General features: G+C 34.5%; 1 protein-coding gene across 1 annotated transcript in view; it reads left to right on the forward strand.

Moving 5' to 3' along the window:
* Positions 1–21,817, forward strand: part of LOC128184499 (uncharacterized) — a 62,832-nt gene extending 41,015 nt beyond the window's left edge. Inside the window, 10 exon segments of the mRNA XM_052854015.1 lie at positions 3,273–3,689; positions 3,832–3,943; positions 6,019–6,143; positions 6,595–6,710; positions 7,176–7,361; positions 14,693–16,298; positions 16,716–16,897; positions 17,749–18,214; positions 19,587–19,907; positions 20,319–21,817. Of these exon segments, the coding sequence (XP_052709975.1) occupies positions 3,273–3,689; positions 3,832–3,943; positions 6,019–6,143; positions 6,595–6,710; positions 7,176–7,361; positions 14,693–16,298; positions 16,716–16,897; positions 17,749–18,214; positions 19,587–19,907; positions 20,319–20,368 (3,581 nt within the window). The 3' untranslated portion in view covers positions 20,369–21,817.
* Positions 21,818–21,819: the final 2 nt, after the last annotated feature.

The raw sequence follows: 21,819 nt of genomic DNA on the forward strand, positions 1-21,819 counted from the left end.
TAAAAGTTGTCTTTTGTATAAAAGCAATTAAATTTGAAATGTGTGTTTATTTCATTGCATTTATATCACAAAAAACCTATTAACTGTCGCAGAACAGCAGATTCTTGGTTAAAACTGCACCCTTTTCCGTCATATTTATTCTTAACTTCCCTACACCATGTACACTACACCATTGAAGTGGACTTTATTTACAATACAAAATTTTTACACCGGTGTACATCAAGTTAAGCTTAATCAAGCGCGCCCTACGTCTCTCAGGTAACTATATTAAAGCAACACTGTTAAACTTTTTTACCTTTATACATGTATGAAATGCATTAGTACATTATAAAACTGAACGTCTGCAAATTTCATGACGGCGTAACATTTAAAGCTGAAGTATCTATGTTGACATTCATTTCATCCGCAATTTCTCTGACACCGTTTTTACTCTGTTCTACCTCACCATGTTTATAATGGATAAAATCTTGGAAGTTGTGAAGTGTATAATTATATAGCTGTTGCTAATAATGAAGTGTAATTAAATGCACATGCAGTACACAGGCACACTTTATAAAAATAAATGAACACAATCTTGAATATTCTTTCATATGTTAATATGAAATTTGATAATGCAATTATTACCAATTGTAATTCACGTTGTTTCTGTCATTTAAATAATTGTGTATACAGTATGCAGAGGGACTTGAAATTTAATATTATTCTCTTTAGAAAGAAATTTCCTTTTAATAACGATATATGATAATGATTGTAAAACAAGGAAATATTAAGCATCAATATGAGAAAAGTTTAAAATGCCAAGTGTATATTAGCCATAGTCTGATTCACTTTTGATCAAAAAGTTAATATTCTGCTGGCCGACTTGCTTGGGCTTTTTTTTTTTAAAGATAAATCTTGTATATCAAATAGGGGAAAGTAACTGGAGAATCCATTGATGTTTATATTCATCATTAATTACGTCAACTTGTCAAAGACAGGACTGAATATAAGTATCAGAGATATCTTTGATTAGGAAACAGGAAACTATGGTGTTCCGATGGGGCCACTTCGACCTTCGCACTTTCGCGGATGAAGATGCGAGAGTGCGAAGTTGCAAAGGCGAAAGTGCGAGAGTGCGACGGCGAAGGAGCGAAAGTGCGAAGATGCGACGGCGAATCGCGAAGATGCGATAGGGACAGTGTGAAGGTGCGAAGTCGATGCAGCGATACTACTATCGCTCGTTCGCTTTTGCACTTTCGCATCTTCGCCTTCGCAACTTCGCACTTTCGCCTTCGCCTTTTTTGATAGCATTCAGAAAGTCTCGGTCGATTACATAGAATTTTATGCAGGCACCGTACTCGCCAAGGTTTTCCGATTAATCCATGATATTATTTGTACGCATGCGCTTGGCCATAATGCTTACTATGAATGTTTATAAATATTTTAATGTGTATATGTGACATATATGTTTACCAGTGCTGGCTATGCCTAATCATTATATACTCCACATAAAATGTAATGTCCGCCATAATGTATACATATGCACTTCCAGACTCCTGTCACTTACCAGTTGTCTGTTTACCGTCGATCAAACACAGTAACATTCTAATTTCATTATGTGACACTCCTTGCTCATGTATGTATCTAGAGGGGGGGGGGGGGGGGTCCGTCCCCCCCCCCCCGTCCCCACCGGTAAATTCAATATTAATAACATCACACATGCAGTGAAGGGGGAGAGAGGGTCCGGATCCCAACCCCCCGAAAATTAAATTTTATCAATTATATAAAATAAAATCTCCAAACATCTTTCGGAACCACCCCCCCCCCCCCCGACAAATTAATTATCCATCGACCCCCCCCCCCACCACCAACGGTTAAAGTTATGGATCTGCGCAGGCTGTTAAAAATAAATTCTAAAAAGTTCATCGTCTGCCTCAGACGTCCTTTTATACAGCTAAAAGGCGAAGGCGAAAGCGCGAAGATGCGAAGGAGAGAGTGCGAAGTTGCGATGGCGAAGGAGCGATAGTAGTATCGCTTCTTCGCCTTTGCAACTTCTCAATATCGCATCTTTCGCTCTTTCGCTCCTTCGCTGTCGTACCTTCGCACTCTTGCCTTCGCAACTTCGCATTTTCGCACCTCAACCTAAAGGCGAAAGTGCGATGGTTGAAGTGGCTCCATCGGAACACCATCAACTTTATGTTGAAAAATATATTCTTCTAAAAAACTGCAAATACCAAGAGTATAATAACTATTGGTCAAACATCTTCCAAAACCTAGAATCATAGATAATTGCTTTCATCTGCTTTCTATTTTTGTACCTCTCCCCTACCCCCTGCTTTATGTTTTTTTCTCTATTTTTTCCCTCCTCCCCATGGGTGATTTAATCAAAATCATATGCTGGTAAATCCTGATTTATGGAAACACACTTTGTTATATATGCATGTGTATTATGTTTGTATCTATGCCAATGTACATGTCTTACATGCATGTATTGAAATCTGTACAAGAATACAAGAGCAAGATTAATTTATAGTAAGTCAGTGAATTTTCTTTTTAAACTTATAGATAAATCACCCAATTTCTACCCCTCCCTCATCCCCTCGCCCCCCATATATACCCCCAAAAAATAACAGCTTTCATGACAATACTAAAATTTTATTGGTGATAATGTACATTTGTGTATATACATCTGTATAATCATATTATATTAGAGAAATGTATTAACAAAATTTATTATACCAGTAAGTGTTATATGTATTATATCACTTGTATCTGCTCTTTCTTTTGTGAAAGTTGTATTTAAATAAAAAAAAATTGTTTTAAACGATAGAGAGCTCCACAATTATAAAAAGGCGAAGGCGAAAGCGCGAAGATGCGAAGGAGAGAGTGCGAAGTTGCGATGGCGAATGAGCGATAGTAGTATCGCTTCTTCGCCTTTGCAACTTCTCAATATCGCATCTTCGCACTTTCGCTCCTTCGCCGTCGTTCCTTCGCACTCTCGCCTTCGCAACTTCGCATTTTCGCACCTCAACCTAAAGGCGAAAGTGCGATGGTTGAAGTGGCTCCATCGGAACACCATAGGAAACAAAAACCAACAGAAATTATGTCAATTTTATCATGCATCATTAGATATAACCTTAACGTTTCATCCATGTTTCACAGTGAAACGATACATTTCATGGTGCACATTGGTAAAAGTATTTTGTCCATTTCACTTTATCTTTAAACAACATAGTCCATCTTTTAGTTAGCAGATAAAATGGATGATGTGGATTTGAATTCTCCCAATGTAGAGAATAGTGACACTCACATCCACCCCTGGGACCTGATCCGCCATGGGCTTTCACGGGAATTGGACACTGACCAAGTTCTCTTCCAAGAAGTTTGCCAGCATGCGGCTCAGGACCTCGGACCAGTCTTCATACAGAGTGTCAACAGTGCTCACGATTTCTTTGAAGCATTGCATAGCAATTTAAGCAACGATGAAGTTCTGGTGCTGGACTATTTAATAGCTCTAGTGGAGTTAGTTAATTTACATAGCCACCAGGGAAGTCAACCTTTCAAGAATGTTTTACTTGAATATAAACTGAAGTTAACAAAATATAGGGAGGACTGTGCTCGTATATCACGGTCCAAAGCTGAAGAGTTTATTGGGAGGACAAAGGACCTCCAAGATGTAGAAGAAAAACTGACTGGGAAAAAATATCTAGGTTCGTTTTTCTAGTAAGCCTTGTTTATCTGAGAGTCACTGAGACTTTAAATACAGATACAACTTTGACATCCAAGTATTTATGACACCAATTGGTAACTTTGAAATTAATCCAATTAAATTTTATGGTTTGATAATTACAGGAGTTGCCATTTGTGGTCTTGGTGGAATAGGGAAAACCAGTCTGGCAACTGAAGTTTGTTATCGACTGCAGCATGCAAGGAAAATCTGGCACATTAAATTCATAAACATGAGGTAAGTAATAATCACAGCTTGTAGTCTGCCATGAAAATCTGGTGTATTAAATCCATATACATGAGGTAGGTAATAATCACAGTTTGTAGCATAACAGAAAATTTCGCATATCTAATCCATAGATTAGAGGTTATTTATTGCATTAGATTGTAGAATGACATGAAGAATGTCATATATATATCGAACACTTGAATTATACAGCTGTAGTCTGTAGCCTTCCAGGAAAATCCCTTTTTGATAGACTTTTTAAAGTCAAAATGTCTAACACCATTTATTTGTTGTTATGTGGTCCCGTTGCCATAGAAACAGGGAATAAAGATGTAAAAGCGGCATTTTAATGTTTATTTGAGAACATATTGTTAGTAATGGCAACATTTTGGGGTTTCATCTGTGTGGGATATATTATGAAGAAAAATTAACATTTTTCAAAAGAAACACATTTTTGAAGAAATGCATTTTAAAAAGTGTTTTCTTGGTATCTACACAAATTTCGAATTAAGATTTCCTTATTGAATTTGAATTTAAAATGCAAATCTTGAATTTTTGTGCACATTACAATGACTGTGAAATCTATAATTTGCTGAAAATAATTGCTGTTGGATTGTTTAAAAAGTGGAAATGTTTTTGAATGTATTTTCTACACAACTTTAATTTACTTAATTTCCTTAGCAAAAACACTTTTGTGTTGCATAACAAAACTTTTTGTGGTATATTCAACAAAACCAATTGTTAAAAATCTTTATACTGATGCTTTGTCAATGATAACAGTTTAAAAGAAATTGTTTTCTTCATCAGTTTTCTTCTATGAAATAAAAAAAATTGACAACAGGTCAAAAATTGTTTTATGTATTGGCTAGTTTATTTTTGTGGGAAAACCTTCCAATATGGCTTTAAAGTAGGTACATATTGCTATTTTTTTGGAAGTTGATTTTAATCAACTCTCCTATGCAGTTACTCTGACAAACCGAAAGTGAAACAGTGTTTGGACCAAAGCACAAAACATCGCCGACAAGAATTAGTTCTTGAAAATAATTGATAAATTCGAAATAATGTATAAGCTAAAGCATTGTTTTTCAAGGAAACATATTTATAAATACCTGGAAAATAGTAAAATTTTAAATGGTACGAACAATTTAGATATTTTTTGTAGTTGTATGTATTCTTACGCCAGAGTTCACCATAGTTTTGTTCAACTCGACGCTCGGCTGTCTCCGTAAATCTCCGACAAGCAGAGAGTCTCTCTTGCTTGTCGGGGATTAACGGCGAAAGCCGCGCGTTTGGTTGAACGAGACGAGGGTTCAATATTGCTTGGATCCATAAATTTTCCAGAAATATATCTATCACTGATTCATAGTTTGATTGAATTAATTTTATCTTTAAATATTACTTAACATGATTCATATGGGGTTTTATCAACATACTTGTGTCGAAAAAGTCCAAAAATTCATATAATAAAAATGTGCGTAATTCAAATACAGATTAGAAACTACATGTACTTGAAAATAACATATCATTGATTTTAAAATAAATAAACATCGATAAAATCAACTCCCGTCAGTTCTTCGGTACTTTGATTTTATCTTCAGTCTCTCCCAGCAACCAACTTTCAGTGTCTTTATGCGTTTTCACCTAAGTGTATAAAATATAAAGAAAAATGATGACTATGCTTGGCCAGATCCTGCAAAAATCTGATTTTTATATAGAATTGATATTAAAGCCTTAGACATTGGGTAATTTTTAACTGTAGACTGCAATACACCAAGACCCTCCCAAATCATAACCATAGACTTGATATAATCTATAACTCATGAATTTTATTATTATAGAAGAAGCTAGTACATGAAAATTAAAAACATAATATAAGTGATATAGCTAATATATGAAAACTATAGACAGGAGGTTAAACCAGAGTCATAGTGTAATTCATAGCTATCATGCCAGGAAAAATTACCGGTATAATCTTGGTTCTGGAGCCATTTGAATGCATTTTAGGGTACACATGATGCTCTAAAAATACTGAAACTAGATATTGTTGTTTATTACATAAAAAAACACAATTCTTGATTATTTTCCAGAGAGAAGAAGGACTTAATAGACTTGTATAGGGACATGGTATGTGAGATAGGCCTGGACTGCAACAGCACCGAACTAAATGACCTGTACTCGGAGCTTTGTAACGGACTCAAGAGCATTAAGACTAGTAAGTCTCTGAACCTTAAAATACATGTACTTAATATCTAATTTAAAGAAGGTGTTCTAGACTTTGTATGTCGACCTGTGTGCTGTATCTGTTAAATATTAAAAGATGTCTTAAAAATGGCAAACAACGTTTGAATTTATAAAATCCCCATCACATTTGTGTATTTCAAGCACAGTGTGTAGTTTACATATGTATTTTTGAATTAATCACTTCCTGCCACCACAATAAACAAAATATATTGTGTTGAAATGAGGGTGTACTGTAAACTTGCAAGAAATTTTCGCAAGGTGTAGGAAGGCCCAAGTCGTCGCAAATATTATTCACCGCGAACAATTCCTCAAATATCCCTATATCTACATCTTAATTGCAAAAAAAATCATCTACGTAAAATTGTGAAATAAAGTAGTTGTGAATAACAGTTAGGTTACAGTTAATAAAACGTTGATTTCAGGGACGATCTTCTTCGTGGATAACCTGGATGATATGATGAAGACAACAGAAAAGAAAAACGAATTGCTGTCTAGTCTACATAAATTTTGCAAAACAATAAAATCCATGGGAACAGAGGTATTCTAATTGGTCATTGATTCATATTAAATATACCGGTAAATATGTATTACTTGAAAGGTGGTCGCATATGCAATTTCAAATTCTTAGTAGCATGCTTTTTTTAAGACTGATCCTTGTGAAATAGGTTAGTTTAATCTTTGCAATGATTTAATATTATATCAGAGGAATTTAGGATCCAATTGGATTATTGTTTAGCTCTCAATATCCGTCAATTTTTAAACTTCACCCTCCATCCTTTAATTCTCTCTTTCTTTCTTTTTTTTTTTAGCTAAAGTCAAATTACAACTTCTTATGATTTATTTGTGAATTATAAGATAGAGATCAGATGTGCTCATGTTTACATATTCAATATGCTTTTGTGTGATATATTGGTAACATAGCAAGATAGAAAAACAGCTGTCAACAAATAATGTTGTCTGAAAGCTCAAAATACGAATTTTAATTTGTTTCTTCAAATTGTAGGTGCGTATATTAGTGACTCTACGACAGAAACTAGTTTCTGAGGAAATACTACGAACAACTGCTAGTCAAAAAATATCTCGTGGTGCCGAGAGGCTTAGTGGTCTGCTGTATGAGGTAGAACTCTCCAAGTTAAAACTAAAGGATGGAGTGAACCTGCTCAAAGCCAGCTGTAGAAGACCACTCACTGTTAGTCTGTTTTTATTAGGTCACCTGAGTCACTCATTTGACCTATTGCAATTGATTTTCGTACGTCGTATTGTGCCGTGATTTAACTAATGAACATTCTTAATTACATGGCCAATTCTTTTCAAATTTGGTATGATGCATCTTTGTAGAAAGGTTAACATAATTTGGAAACTTTTTGGGCAGCATTTTACAAAAGAACAACGACTTAAAACCATGTAAATGAACGCTATTTGATGGAAATTAATCAATGCTTTTTTCTTATGGTTGTAAAATATGATTATAGAAATCAAAAGTTTTGTGAATAAAATTTTTTTGGAAAATAAATTTTGTTTATTCAGTGAAATTATTGAAACATATATACGAAATACAGGTTTAAATTTTTTTTTGTAAAATGCAGCTCTGATATTTGCTCTGAGAGAGTCCTAAGATCAGGGCCAAAAATTTGACAATTTTTAATTTTTTTTCTTTTGTTGCAAGATGTCAGTTATTTTATATCTTATCAAGGTCTTCCGTTTCCAACAGAAGACCTTGTACTGATTCTGTTGGAAATTCTTCATTATTATTAGGGTCTTCCGTTTCCAACGGAAGACCCTCTTGTTATTCTACGGTTTCTTTTTCTTTATTAAGGTCTTCCGTCTTCAGCGGAAGACCTTACTGTTTGTCTACGGGTTCTCATTCTTCTATATTATTATAATTTTTCTCCTTGGTAGACACCCTTAATTTCTCAGCCATTTCTCAATCGATTTTAATCATTTTTACAGGGATAATGTCTTTGGTGAATGTCTCTTTGCATCCCACTTCCTGTCTGAAAATTCACTTCAGCTTCTGAATTATCTCCCTTTTTCCTGTATTTTGGAGCATGATGTTGTCCACGCATCTCCCCAGGAACCGTTATAGTTAGAGACTTGAAATTTATATGCAAAACAGAGTGGTTATGGTAGATATGCTTGCTTGTTTTAGATTTTGTTTATGACCCCATTTAGGAGTTAAAGGGTCAGCCCCTAAAACACATTTGTACAGATATCTCAAGAATTGTTAACATTTCGTGAACACTTGCAAACGAAATATGTTTATATTTTCAAGACCTTTCATTTGATATCAAGAAAAAGGGGCTGGCCCCTCAAATTAGGGGCCAAGAGGGCTCTAATGTCTTCTTACAATAACTCTTTACCGAACAATAATTTGTTATTAATTATAGAAGCAAAAATGTTCATTGTGCAGCTGTTAATCTATACAGTACCATAATTAAGTCATATATTACGTAATTAGGGGTTTTAAGGGGCCAGAATTCAGAACTTTGATCATTAATATCTGAAAAAGGAAAAATATTTTGAAAAGCAATGTACAACAAAAATTGTTCAAAATAATGTTCTTAACAATATGATACCAAAAACTTTGTTGTTAGTGACCTCGGTAAGGGGTTAAAGGGTCAGCCCTAAAACACAGTTGTTTAGATATCTTGAGAACGGTTTACAATTCGTGAACACTTGTAGAACAAAATATATTTTTATGAGCGAGACCTTTTATTTGATATCAAGAAAATTAGGGGTCAGTAGGGCTACTAAGTCTTTTTATAATAACTGTTTTCTGACCAATAATTTGATATTAATCATAAAACAACAAAGAAGCTTTTATTAAGCTTAATTTAAAAATGAAATCCGTTTTAAAATCGGACGATGAATTACAGAGAAATTGGGGTTTAAAAATTGAGTTTTTCGGTAAGTTTGATGCCGCTTTCTTGGTTTAAAAAATAGTGAAAAATTCACACTGAAAGTAACTTCTACTAAAAATGATTCGTACTGATAAAACTTGATAAGAAAACATAAAATTGTATGCATATTGTAGAGTTTGCAAAGCTAAGTACAAACTGAAATTTGTTTTAAAATCGGATCATGCATTACAGAGATATCGGGGTTTAAATATTGATTTTTCCGGAAATTTTGATTCCGCGTTATTGATTTAGAAAATAGCTTAATGTTCAAAGTAAAATTAACTCGTACCAAAAATAATTGTTAAGTCGTACTTGAACACATTCAGATTTTTTTGTTAAGTCGTTCTTGAAATCAGAAAGGTTTTTGTTAATTCGTACTTAAAATCATCCGGATTTTGTTAAGTCGTACCAGGTATAATTCGATTTTTTTCATCTTTTTATTTTAGCTACTCTTGTTATTGGTTTAAGAGCTCTGCTTCTTACAGGAACTTCCAGCTTTACTTCCGACATTAACGGAAGACCCACTCGTTGCTTTGCAACGAGCTTTGCTCTTGTTTTTCTCTTCTTTTTCTTCTAGACGTTTCTTTAAACTTTAATTTCTTGCTTGTTTGTCATTAGATTTTATTCAAATTTTCAGAATTTATTGGAAATGTTAACAGCTCACTATAGCAAAAAATATTGTGAAATCTCTACTTCCGATTTTGAGTTATTCCCCTTTGAATAATTTTTTAGTGGGTCTCGTGTACCCGGAAAGGCTCCGAGTTGATCCGTAGCAAGTATATTAATTTACAAATCTTTAATGTAGACATCTTGAACGTTGTCCTCCTAGTTTTACGTCTTTGATTAACCGACGTATCCTTCTTAAAAAATTACATCGAAATTAATGTTTCAAAAAATGTTAAATTTTACTTATATCTTTGCTCAATAACTTTTTAGTTGTAATTTTTTTCCAAACACATGTACAACAAAAGTTGTGCAGAATATTAAGAGCTTTCATTTGATACCATAAAAAGGGGCTAGCCCCTAAAATAAGGGGTCTATTTTCTTTAGAAGTCTTTGCTTTATAACTCTAAAACGGTAAATTTTTCGATATGGACGTCGCTGCAAAAAGTGTTGTTTGTGACTTTATTAATCTCATAAAACTGTTTTTTGTGTTCGGGTATTGCATAATATGAGGGTAAAAAGTAATACGTGTTGACCAGTACTCGCGGCAATTTGGCCAAGTTAACGAAAGTCTGTGCGTACAAATGACATAAATTTATCACAGAAAGTATACCGGTATATATAAAGGATGTCTTAATTCATAAGAAAACCTTTTTTTAAGTATACATGCTTGTGGGGAATATATATATATATATATATATATATATATATATATATATATATATATATATATATATATATATATATATATATATATATATATATATAAGTCATATTTTGTTAAATTCTTATAGTGAACAATCCTTTATAAACGAGAAACAGAAAATATAAACATTCTTTTTCCATGACATTGTATGCGCGATTCGCGTCTTACATAAATGTTTTTGTTTTAGCCGCAAACACAAGAACTGTTTTAATTTTATGCCATAACAGTTTCTTCATCTTCAATTGTGTTAATTAAACGATAGACTGTTAAAAAGTAAAAATAGTAAAAGTGATATTATTCCAAATCAGAAGCATCGTCATACATAGATCAAGGTGAGTTTGTAAGTCTCATATATTCTTAAATTGTACAAATAATGTTTAATGTTTAAGATCAACACAAAAACCCCACCAAGATGATACCTTTAAATGATGATCATCCCTCGCACATAGCCGAGGAGATCCCGCGCGAGTGGGCAAGTGATCCGCTGTAGTTTCTTGTGCTTCTACCTTATCACGCGTGCATGATTATTGATAAGTTGTACAAACACCACTATTAAATTGTTTTATTTTTAATTCAACTACCTTAGTTGCAGACGAAACGAAAAACCTACAGTTGATTTAGCATTGGAACTCTGGAGTTAACATTCGACCAACACAAAATCGTGTAGAATGTACATTTTAAAAAGTTTTCTTAAGAGTTGTACAACAATTTAGCGATGTGTACAAAGTAAAAGTGAATTTAAATCAAAGTACTGAAGTACTGACGGGAGTTGATTTTATCGATTATTAGTTTATCTTAAAATCATCGATATGTTAATTTGCTTGGCATGTAGTTTATAATCTGTATTTGAATTACGCATATTTTTATAATATGAATTCTCGGACTTTTCCCATGCGCGGATCTAGAGGGGGGGTCGGGGGGGTCCCGACCCCCCCCCCCCTGGAAAATGAAAATTTATTAAATTTACATAGTAAAATTATCGCGAAAATATGCCTCGGACCCCCCCCCCCCCCCCCGGCAAACACAATTATCCTTCGGACCCCCCCCTGGAAAAATTTTCTGGATCCGCGCATGTTTCCGACAAGAATTTCGAGAAAACCTCTAATGAATCATGTTGTGTAATATTAAAAAATAGAATTGATTTCATCAAATTATGTATCGGTATTCGAAATATTTCAAAAATTGTATGGATCCGACCAATAATGAACTCTAGTCTCGTTCAGTCAGATGATCGGCTATCTCCGTTAATCTCCCACAAGTAAGAGATACCATGTCACGTGATAGCTTGATGATGCGACCTCTAAATATAGACTGACTCTCTGCTTGTCGGAGATGTACGCGGACAGCCGATGGTTGAACGAGACTATATTGAACTCTGGCGTAGGAAAACATACGACTGCAAAAAACTTCTAAATTGTTCGTTCAAATCATATTAAATTAAAATCAAAGTTCTGTGTTACATTATTACATGTATGCGGTAGGTGCTGGCACGATAAAAGAATTGTACGGAATTGAGGGATTCAGTAATCATTAAAAAAAATATTCACATGAGTTTTTAAACAATTTTGTTATGCACTGGCACTTGATCACTTTTGTGGTTCTCCTGTATGATCGTTTGCCTCATGGTAAAAACAAATTCATTGCTGTTAATCGATTTACGTCAAAGATAATAATTACATGTATTTGTTCTCCTGTTTAAAAAGCAATGAAATACGGTTTGCAAGTCTCGACGGTTTCCTTTTTTCTTTGAAACACCTTAGAACATAACTCACTTGACTTAACAGAATAGCAACATATTTGTATCCCAAAAATAGATGCACTTCTCAAAGTTACACATAATCGACTTAAAACCCAGCAGATTATTTTACATCTGACTTTTCAAAATGGTAGATCGTAAAGTTGTGGCCACTCTGAAATTGTAAAGATCAGGAGAAATAATGCCTTTGTGACTTTCACTCCATCTTCTTATAATTTATACATATGAATCCATAAATTTTTGTTTCATTATATAAAAAGTGTGTAACATGTAGTAACATGTATATGTGATATGATAGAAGGAATTGTAAAACACAGGTCGATCTTCGTGCAGCACTAAAGTTGCAGAAAGGATGATTGATCCAGTGGGAGCTCTGCCCCCCCCTTCCCGATCCCGCCGACTTTTCCTTCTAATCAAAATTTCCCACAATTGACGTAAATTAAGAAAATTAAATTTTGGGACATTCACACACTCCTTCTCTACACACACCTTTCAGATAAAGCTAAAAAGAAATTAGCATATTTAAAACGAATTGTATTTAAAATTCAAAATTAAGAAGTTAGAGTTGCTTCACAACCCCTACAAGAACATGTACCTCCCTCACGGATTAAGATTTTGAAGATTTGAAGTTTTAAAGATCCATTTATTTGCTTGTAAAGATTTCCGATAAATTATGGTCATCCTTTCAAAAATAACGCTGAGTTCCTACATGGCCAAACATTATAGGGAGAGTTATCCCTTCCACTGAGCACCTCTCGTAAAACGTTCCTTGGTTGGGGGAGGGCGTCCTAGTTTATTTACAGTTTGTGTTCGTTTCAATTTTTTAATTTTAACACTGCATTTTACATAAACTATTCCATGTCTTAAAGGTAGAGGTGTAAGTATGAATTATGAATTATGAAACCTAAAAACACTGTTTTTTCATGAATCAGCGCAGTGGATTTTGTGTTCATCACACTATGATAAAGGCTTAGGTTGTATATCCTGTCATCAGTTGTTCATAATTGCTTTGATTTTCTGGTCGGAATAATTAAATACACATACATTTATGATGTGTGTTTTTAAGTTATCATAAACTAGATAATAGGGAATTAACAGTTAAAACATTTCAAAATAAATTATACAATGCTTCGTTTATATAGCCTCTATTCTTATTGTTGCAGCTGTATGACTGAAAAAAAAAAAACCCTTGCAATCTTTTGCATTTTTCCCAAAGCAGGGAGTGGCTGTACAGTGCGTTGTTTCTTTTTTCTAAATTTTGTTTTTTAGGTCTTTAAGCTAAAATTCACTATAACTATTATAACTGCCCCCAAAAATTCAGATAAAAGACTGTATCCTTACCCGTCCCGATTCAAATTCCTCGTTTTATGCATACAGCCATCATCTATTCATACAGACGTAAAGTTTTCAAAACGATTTGTATATGTTTTACGAATTAATGTATATAGTTTACTACCAATCTGCACTGCTATAAAAAACTGTTTGTAGTACCCCCCCCCCCTTCTCCTTACATTCGTCAGGGTCTGATAGGTATCTATAAGAGGTCATCTTCACATGACCTCTACATTTGCATACAATCGAAATATAACCACAATTTATCACATACATGCATTTATCTGTTTTATGAGAGTGGTAACTTTTCAATACTCTGCAGTTGGAGGTTACATAGAAAACAGGCATGAATTAACTTGTCTATCAACTTCTGAAGCGTTCCAATTCATTTTCTAAAGCCATGATTGGGCAGAAGCTCTGGTCGTGTGAAGATGACCTTCTATGTAAGATGACCTTCTATCAGTACATGTGTGATCCTAATAAGTGTAAGGAGAAGGGGTGGTTTTATTAAGGCTGATTGACAATCCCATCTTGGATTGAAGCTATAACGGAAGACCTCCTCGTTGCTTGCAACGAGCTCGGCTCTAGTTTTATAATAACTTTTATATTTACTCCATAATTAAGATTACTCAAATGCATATCTGGGATTCTTCGACAGGTCTGGGAATGGGCTAAGGTACTCGGTGATCAATAAATGTGTAGAGATGTGCATTTTACTTGAATTTTGATTTTTGAAAATAGTGTAAAAAGTACCTGCTGTCGAACAAAGTATATTTAAAAAAAAACATTGTATATTGAGTACCCCATTTCTCTAGATAGGTGGTGTTTATTAATTTAGGGTTTACACATTGACATGTTGTAAAATTAGTCACTTGGTTGGCTAACATTCCTAAGTTGAATTGTGTGGGGCTCTTAGAAATGGTAACTGCTTATATGAATATAAGTTGATTTTTGGTAGAAAAATTCACTTTGATTGAAAATTTATAAATTGTACAAGAGAGACGTGTATAATATATTAAACCTTATTCCAAATAAATAATTCAAAATTATCAAATTCAACAACAGTAGCTGAACTTTAGCACACCTTATCTACCACACTCCATTTAAAATCCTGAATCCTTGCATTATTAGAATTATCTATCCATTCCAAATTGTTGTTCTAGCTCGCTCCAGATAACGAGGTATGTCAGAACATTGTGAACCTGTGTGGGGGAAGTCCTCTAGCCATTAAATCTGTGGGTGTAGCCATCAGGAGTGGAAAAGTTCATCCAGAAATGCTGGCCAAAAATCTGGAGGATTTCATAGACCTCGACATAGAAAGCAGATGTCTCACCCAGACCTTTAAAACTATGGACGAGTCAAAGCAATACCTACTGATTAAACTGCATGTATTTGGGACAGCTAAATTTGATTTGGCATTTGCAGCCTTTGTTTTAGGTGAAAAAAGTATGAATGAAGCAACTCCGATTGTTTCTGAAACTATTCGCAGCATGATTTACTTGAAGAGTCGACATTTTGTGGAAGTTGACGACCTGCAGAAAGAAGAGACCGATGACATAACAACAACCTCCAAAAGTGCAAAGTTTTCGTTACATCCACTAGTTCACAAGTTTCTCCTCGAAATTGCTAATCAGGTAGAATTTGAAGAGCCAGTGAATGAAGCTAAATCTTTATTTATTGCATATGTAGAAAAGAAAAACAACATAATTTTTGAAAACTTTGAGAAAAATTGTGTAATGGCATGGAAAAAGTTGAAAGATTTTAAGGTTCACTTAAAGACTTACTATGAACTGATTCAGAAAAGTTCTCCAGCGTTCTGGAACAAAGGGTCACGCACAGTTCTGACGTGTAAAAGAGTATCAGAAGTTGCAGACCTATTTCTGGAGGACTATCATAAGTTTAGATTACTACAAAAGTGTATTGAGCTTTCAAAGGGAGATCGAAGAAAATTCTTGGAAACTGCTCTATGGCAAATACATCTTGGTAAGAAATTTTTTGAAAGTGACAGAAATGAAATAGCAGGAGAGGTTTTAAATTGTGTACTAAATGAGACTCTACAGAATATACCCTTTGAATTTAATGAATTGGGACAACTAGCTGAGGTGGCAGGAGCAGCGTTTTATCTCGCTGGAAAACTCTGTATCCAGGACAGAAAATATTTTGAAGCAATGCATTATTTGGAAGACGCAAAACAACTTTGGAGCAACAAGCTAGAGAAAGCTATAAAGAAAAAGTACAAAATTGATCGGGCTCTGGTGTATAATTCCCTTGGGAAAGTCTATGCCAATATGACTCCTCAAAACCTCCAAAAATCAAAATACAACCATCTAAAGGCATTTTTGTTTGCATACAGAATATCAGATAATTTCAACAACATAGATATTCCTTTGTACATCCAGAATATTGGAAGATGTTTATACAGGGAGGGTCTAGAACTTGAGAAACTTACTAAAAAAGAGCAAGCGAACCACAGCTATTGGTATGCTGAAACCTATTTCCGCCATGCTATGAAACTTTTTGAGCATTTCAAGATGGAGAAGTTTGACAGCTATGCCGAGGTCTTGAGGTCTCTTGCTTATGTGGAAATGAAGTTAAGACAGATGGGGCTGGCAGAAGACAACATTTCAAAGTGTTATGAGCTTCGAAAGAAGATCATGTCCCCACCACATGAAGCCATCACACTGACGGTGCATGATGTGGCCACGGTGAGGATCGAGAGAGCAATCTACTTGTACTGGGACCACTTTGAAAATAAAAGAGGAGATGAGTGTAAGAAACCAGAAACAATTGGATTTTAAGAAGCTGGTGGTCATCAAATTACAAATCAGATTAAACTTTAATTTTAGAAATAGTTCTTTTAGATATAAATTATTATTTAAGAAATAAATCCAAATCTTTAAACCCTGAATTTATATTTAGTCTAAAAATAGCCAAAACCGTCAGCCAAATCTTGATTTAAATTGTTTTAATAAAAGAAGTAAAAAAAGTAAAAATTATTTGCTGGAACAATCTTAATGAACACTTGAATAAAGTATCCATGAAGTACTTTTATAGAATGATAAGCTATAATTGCCTTTGAATATAATAACATTGGACATCATTTAAAAAAAATCAAATGACAATGTGAGAACAAATTGATTGAACTGCATGTAGTTATGTCTTTACTTCGTTTTTTGATGATTTCAGATGCTTCTATTAACAAGTTGTATGAAGCGATCGCTGACTATGAACATTTGATGCACCTCATCAAGTTAGGGGGCCTGCCCAGGAACCACCCCGAGTATCCCAGTATGAAGAGGTCCCACCTCTGGGCTCTGACACAAGTCAAAGAAACCAAGAAGATAGAAAAGGCCATCCAGTTGTATAAGGTAATCAAAAAGATTGATATAATAGCCAATCAACTTTTTGGCCCATTATATCATGGCCTTAAATTATTACAACAAAGAGGGCATCATTTATAATTATGATAACCAGCAGTTCCTTCTTAAATGCCTCTTAGTTTATATTTCAATCTAGTTCTGAGAAATTATAATAAATATTTCATTTTTGAATTGCTGTCATTTTGTCTTTATTACTACTGAATAAATGGATTACAGGATATCTCAGATGAAATATTTCATCACATATTTATAAATAATGTTACTAATCCTCAAGGATATCTTTGATTAATTGTTTGTTGTCAGTGCTTTCTTGTTTATTTCTCATTCTAATTAGAAGATATTTTTGATGATATATTGGTTTCCTAGTTTAACACGAAATAACTCTTATCTTGAAATTGGTATATCATTCTTTATTACCATTTGCGACAACAATTTTAAAACTATCATAATAAGTCATTAAAATTTTTGATCGGATTCCATCAATTTAACGTTTTTTGTCTGAAATCCAATCAGACTTTAAGATTGTAAAAGTCAAATGTAAATGTTTCTGTACTAGTATACAATATCAATAAAATAAAATCATATTTTGTAACAAAACTCTTACATAAAACACTGAGCGCCGCATATCGATAGATTCGTATAATAACCAAAAGCATTATATGTATCTGTCTCTGTCCTTTAAACAATGAAACATTATTTCAGAGCTATCCGTTAAATATTATTTCATTTAGTATTCCACAACATACGAGGCTAACTTGAAGAAAATATTGTTTTGCGTGCGTCTCCGATTAACCCCTATTTACAATGTTAAAATGGTTTACCTTGTTTTACACGTACAGGACTTCGAGAGTGGAAAGTTTGAAGAAAAGAGGAAGCAGAAGAGAAGTAAGAAAGAGACCACCCGGTTTTTCTACACATACGACCAGTTGCAGACCATGCTAGCAGCAGGTGCTTTTGAGGGAGCATCGGTCTCTGCTTGCTCCTCGTCAGAAAGCTTCGCTGATTCCGATGATAATGTTCCAGAAAGTCCCAAACCTCCTCTGGTAACAGATACTCCTGTAACAGAAGATTTGGTTTTACGCAAAACGAGGCTGAATTTTAACTACGTCTTCAGGCAGTGTCCAGCGAAAGAGAAAGCTCGATATGGAGACACAAGCAGCGATGATTATTTCATCGAGGAAAATTTCGAAGGCGTAAACATTCTGGACAATTTCAACGCTTGCGAGAACCTCTTCAATGAAGTTAAGAATATGGAGTGCGATAGTGATGACGAGGGAATCGATGAATTCGCTAGTGGAGGGTCAAGTAAGGGAATTTTACTGTTAGCTCCGGTATAAAGATGAAATATGTTTCGATAAAAGATTATTCCAAGCTATTATAAAATTTGTAAGCTTTTCCAATTGACACTTTCATTTTCTTGAAGTTGAATTCTTGGCCAGCTACTTACCACCAATTAAATACTTTACAATATATATATATATATATATATATATATATATATATATATATATATATATATATTAGAATGACATTTTTTTCACTTATTGTTATATTTCTAGAAGGATACATGTAAAACAAACTATTTTTTTTACCCATCTCTTTAAAAAGATTAATTTGTTGATTCAGTCAGCTAGTTCTAAATGAAACGATCATTGCCGTACATCCTCACAAATTAATGTGTGTTCATATTATAAAGATTTACTGGATTTGAAATTGCTGAGAGTCGTTTATCTAAATAAAACCTCTCTTTTTGATCAGATTATATTTCAAAATGGCATATCGATTGATTTTTAAAAAATATAAGGGTCATTTTCTCCCATATAAACAGGCATGAATGTTTTGGCCGATTTTCGGTTGTAAAAATTCCCAGGACTGCATTTTTACAAAATAACTTGCGACAAAGTCAAAAATATTTTCAGTCTCATTGAATGAACTATGATGAAAAAAAAACCACAAGAGGCCCATTTGACCACATCGCTCACCTGAGCAACAATGACTTTAAATGGGCGTTTAAAAGGTATTATGCCATACGGCCCCTCGGTAGAATAACAATTTTTTTTTTATAAAAGTATTTGAATTTTACACCTTTTTGCATACATGTAATCTTTGACATTGTACCTTTATGGAATACTATTCAGATAAGAAAATCCTTGGCAGGATATAAACCTAAACATTTGGTAGGGGTACACTGTTAACTTCCGATTCCCTATATTTTCGTTTTGCCACCTCCCCTCCCCCACATTTTCTCCGCTTTGAATAAAGATCGGTCTTTCATTTCTGCAATTAATATGTGTCTTTTCATAACGGTGCTCTGTGCCAAATTTGGTTGAAATTGGCCGAGCAGTTTTAGAAAAGAAGTTCAAAATGTGAAAGGTTTACAGACGGACAGACAGACAGACGGACGACGGACAAAATGTGATCAGAATATCTCACTTGAGCTTTCAGCTCAGTTGAGCTAAAAATTAAATAAATATGTAAATCCATTATTTACAATTATTTCTATTTCCAGTACATGTATTATATTTTACTGCCAACCGAATAAAACATTGACTAGTTTGTGATAAATAAGCATTCAACAATTTGGTCGTAAGCTTTTTGTAAAACGCTGCTAAAGAAGTATAGGACACCTCCATATTCTGACGTAGTTTCTTCTACAATAATCAATATTTTGTTGCAGTGGGACAGCGCTCTGAGCGCAAAGGATCACGTGAGAGTTCGCTGCAGAACTTCCTGGAAGACAGGCTGCTGGAGTCGAAGATCATCACCAAGGGTAGACTCTCGTCCTCGTCTTCCATATCCATGGAGGTTAGCATGGATGAAGATTCAACATTTGTAGAGGTAGAAAGAAACCCGGCCCTGGTGAGTTTGAAGAAGTTCATTTATGATCGGTTTGCAGCGAGAGACCAAAAGGATTCAAAGAAATCGCAGCAGGAGATTAAGCAGAAGAGATCGAGGATGCAGCAACAGCAGCATGCGACCATTACTGAGGAACCGGCAGGTAGGAGTTGCAATCGAAACAGGGATTTTTTAAAACTAGCTTTGCAACTGTAGCTGACACGTATAGTTGCAAAGCAAAGTTCGTTATAAGAAACCAAAGTCCAGTGTCCAATACTAGTACCCGTTCTTAGTAGTCAGTAATATGGTATGCAAAATTGAACGTGGTTGTTAGAGGGTAAACAAGTTGGTTACGTTTAAGTGCTAAAATTTTTCAATTTTCAACACAAGATAAGTTTTTTTCTATGTATAACATTTTGCCATCATTGAATATAAAAAGGAACACAATTTTTATACAAACCAAAATTTTGTTATTGTTTTCCATTCGTTTAATTATCAGTTTTTGGCTGCAGACCGTTATGTTTGGCTTCTCTGTTCACTGTCACTTATTCATGCTTTAATATTTTCTTTTCAGGTCTAACTGATCCAGCGGAATCTAAAGTAACTGTTAAGCGAAAGAAATGACTGTGGTTAAAGAATTAGAATTTTAAAGTTAATTTTCAATTAATTTCTTACTGAAACTTATTAGAATTCATAGCTCTCTTGAAACTGACAGCAGACACCAAGCATCGTTTATGAAAAAAAAAACGAGGGGAAGGGGAGAAGCACATCATAACATTAATTTCCAATGCACGCTTCATTTATTTTACATTGCCCTCAAAAAGGGGCGGGGCAACTTCATAATTATCTATTCTGTATATATGTAAATTTTAGAAAATATTTGCTGCGGCAACAGCCCCCGTCAAAATTACGCCAACAAGAAGAGAACCTGAAGACTCAGACGTGTGAACAAACTTAGTTATGCAGAAATTTAGTTTTTCGGCAGTCTACTTTCTCATGTTTTGGTCTCGCTGCATTTTCTACATTTTTCCTTTCATGTTGATTGCGTCAATCTCTGTGCATAATCTTAGTGCAGCTTGTACAGGCTTCTGTGCACCACTGCGTCAATATCTTAGTGCAGTTTGTACAGTCTTCTGTACTTGACTGCGTCAATATCTTAGTGCAGTTTGTACAGTCTTCTGTACATGACTGCGTCAATATCTAAGTGCAGTTTGTACAGTCTTCTGTACATGACTGCGTCAATATCTAAGTGCAGTTCTTACAGTGTTCTGTGCATGACTGCGTTTAATAGTTTAGTGCATTTTGTACAGTCTTCTGTACTTGCTGATTGCGTAGATGTCTTGATTTAGTTTCTACAGTCTTTTGTATGTGATGATTTTATTGTCCCACGCCGAAACGCGGAGCGGGGACATAGAAATGCCGGGCGTCCGTCCGTGTTTCCGTCTGTCACACTTACTTGTAAGCGCTCTCATGCCTACAAATTTCGACGGATTTTCATTAAATGTATATCAAATGTTTATACCACTAATACTTTGGTCAAGTTCTAAAAATCAGCATTGGTCGATACTTTTTGTTGGAGTTATGGGACTTTGACCACAATAATGACTCCGTTTTATCCAAAAATTGACCTTGTAAGCGCTCTCATGCCTACAATTTTTGACGGATTTACATGAAGTTTATACCAAATGTTTATACCACTAATACCTTGGTCAAGTTCCTAAATCAGCCTTGGTCGATACTAGTATACTGCTTGACCGGCGGGGGACCCAAGAATTCTATTCTTGTTTATGTTGTGGTGCAGGTTTAACAGATGTTGTAAACTGCGTGTATTTAGTCATTACAGTGTCAGTATTGATACTTTAAAATATCCTTGTGCTGGGCCAGACAAGTCTTTATTTTCAGTTTCTGTACATGTTTGCATTGGTCATCATTATTTTTCGAAAGTCCAATTTTCCAATCATAGAATGGACTACTTTTCTAATAGATTCTGTAAATAATCATTTTATCCGAAAATCAATTTATGACACTATATTTCAACATACATCAGACAATTTCTAGTAGGCCCAATTCAGAAC

This window comes from Crassostrea angulata, chromosome 5 (genome assembly GCF_025612915.1).
Source record: "Crassostrea angulata isolate pt1a10 chromosome 5, ASM2561291v2, whole genome shotgun sequence".
Classification (NCBI taxonomy): domain Eukaryota; kingdom Metazoa; phylum Mollusca; class Bivalvia; order Ostreida; family Ostreidae; genus Magallana; species Magallana angulata.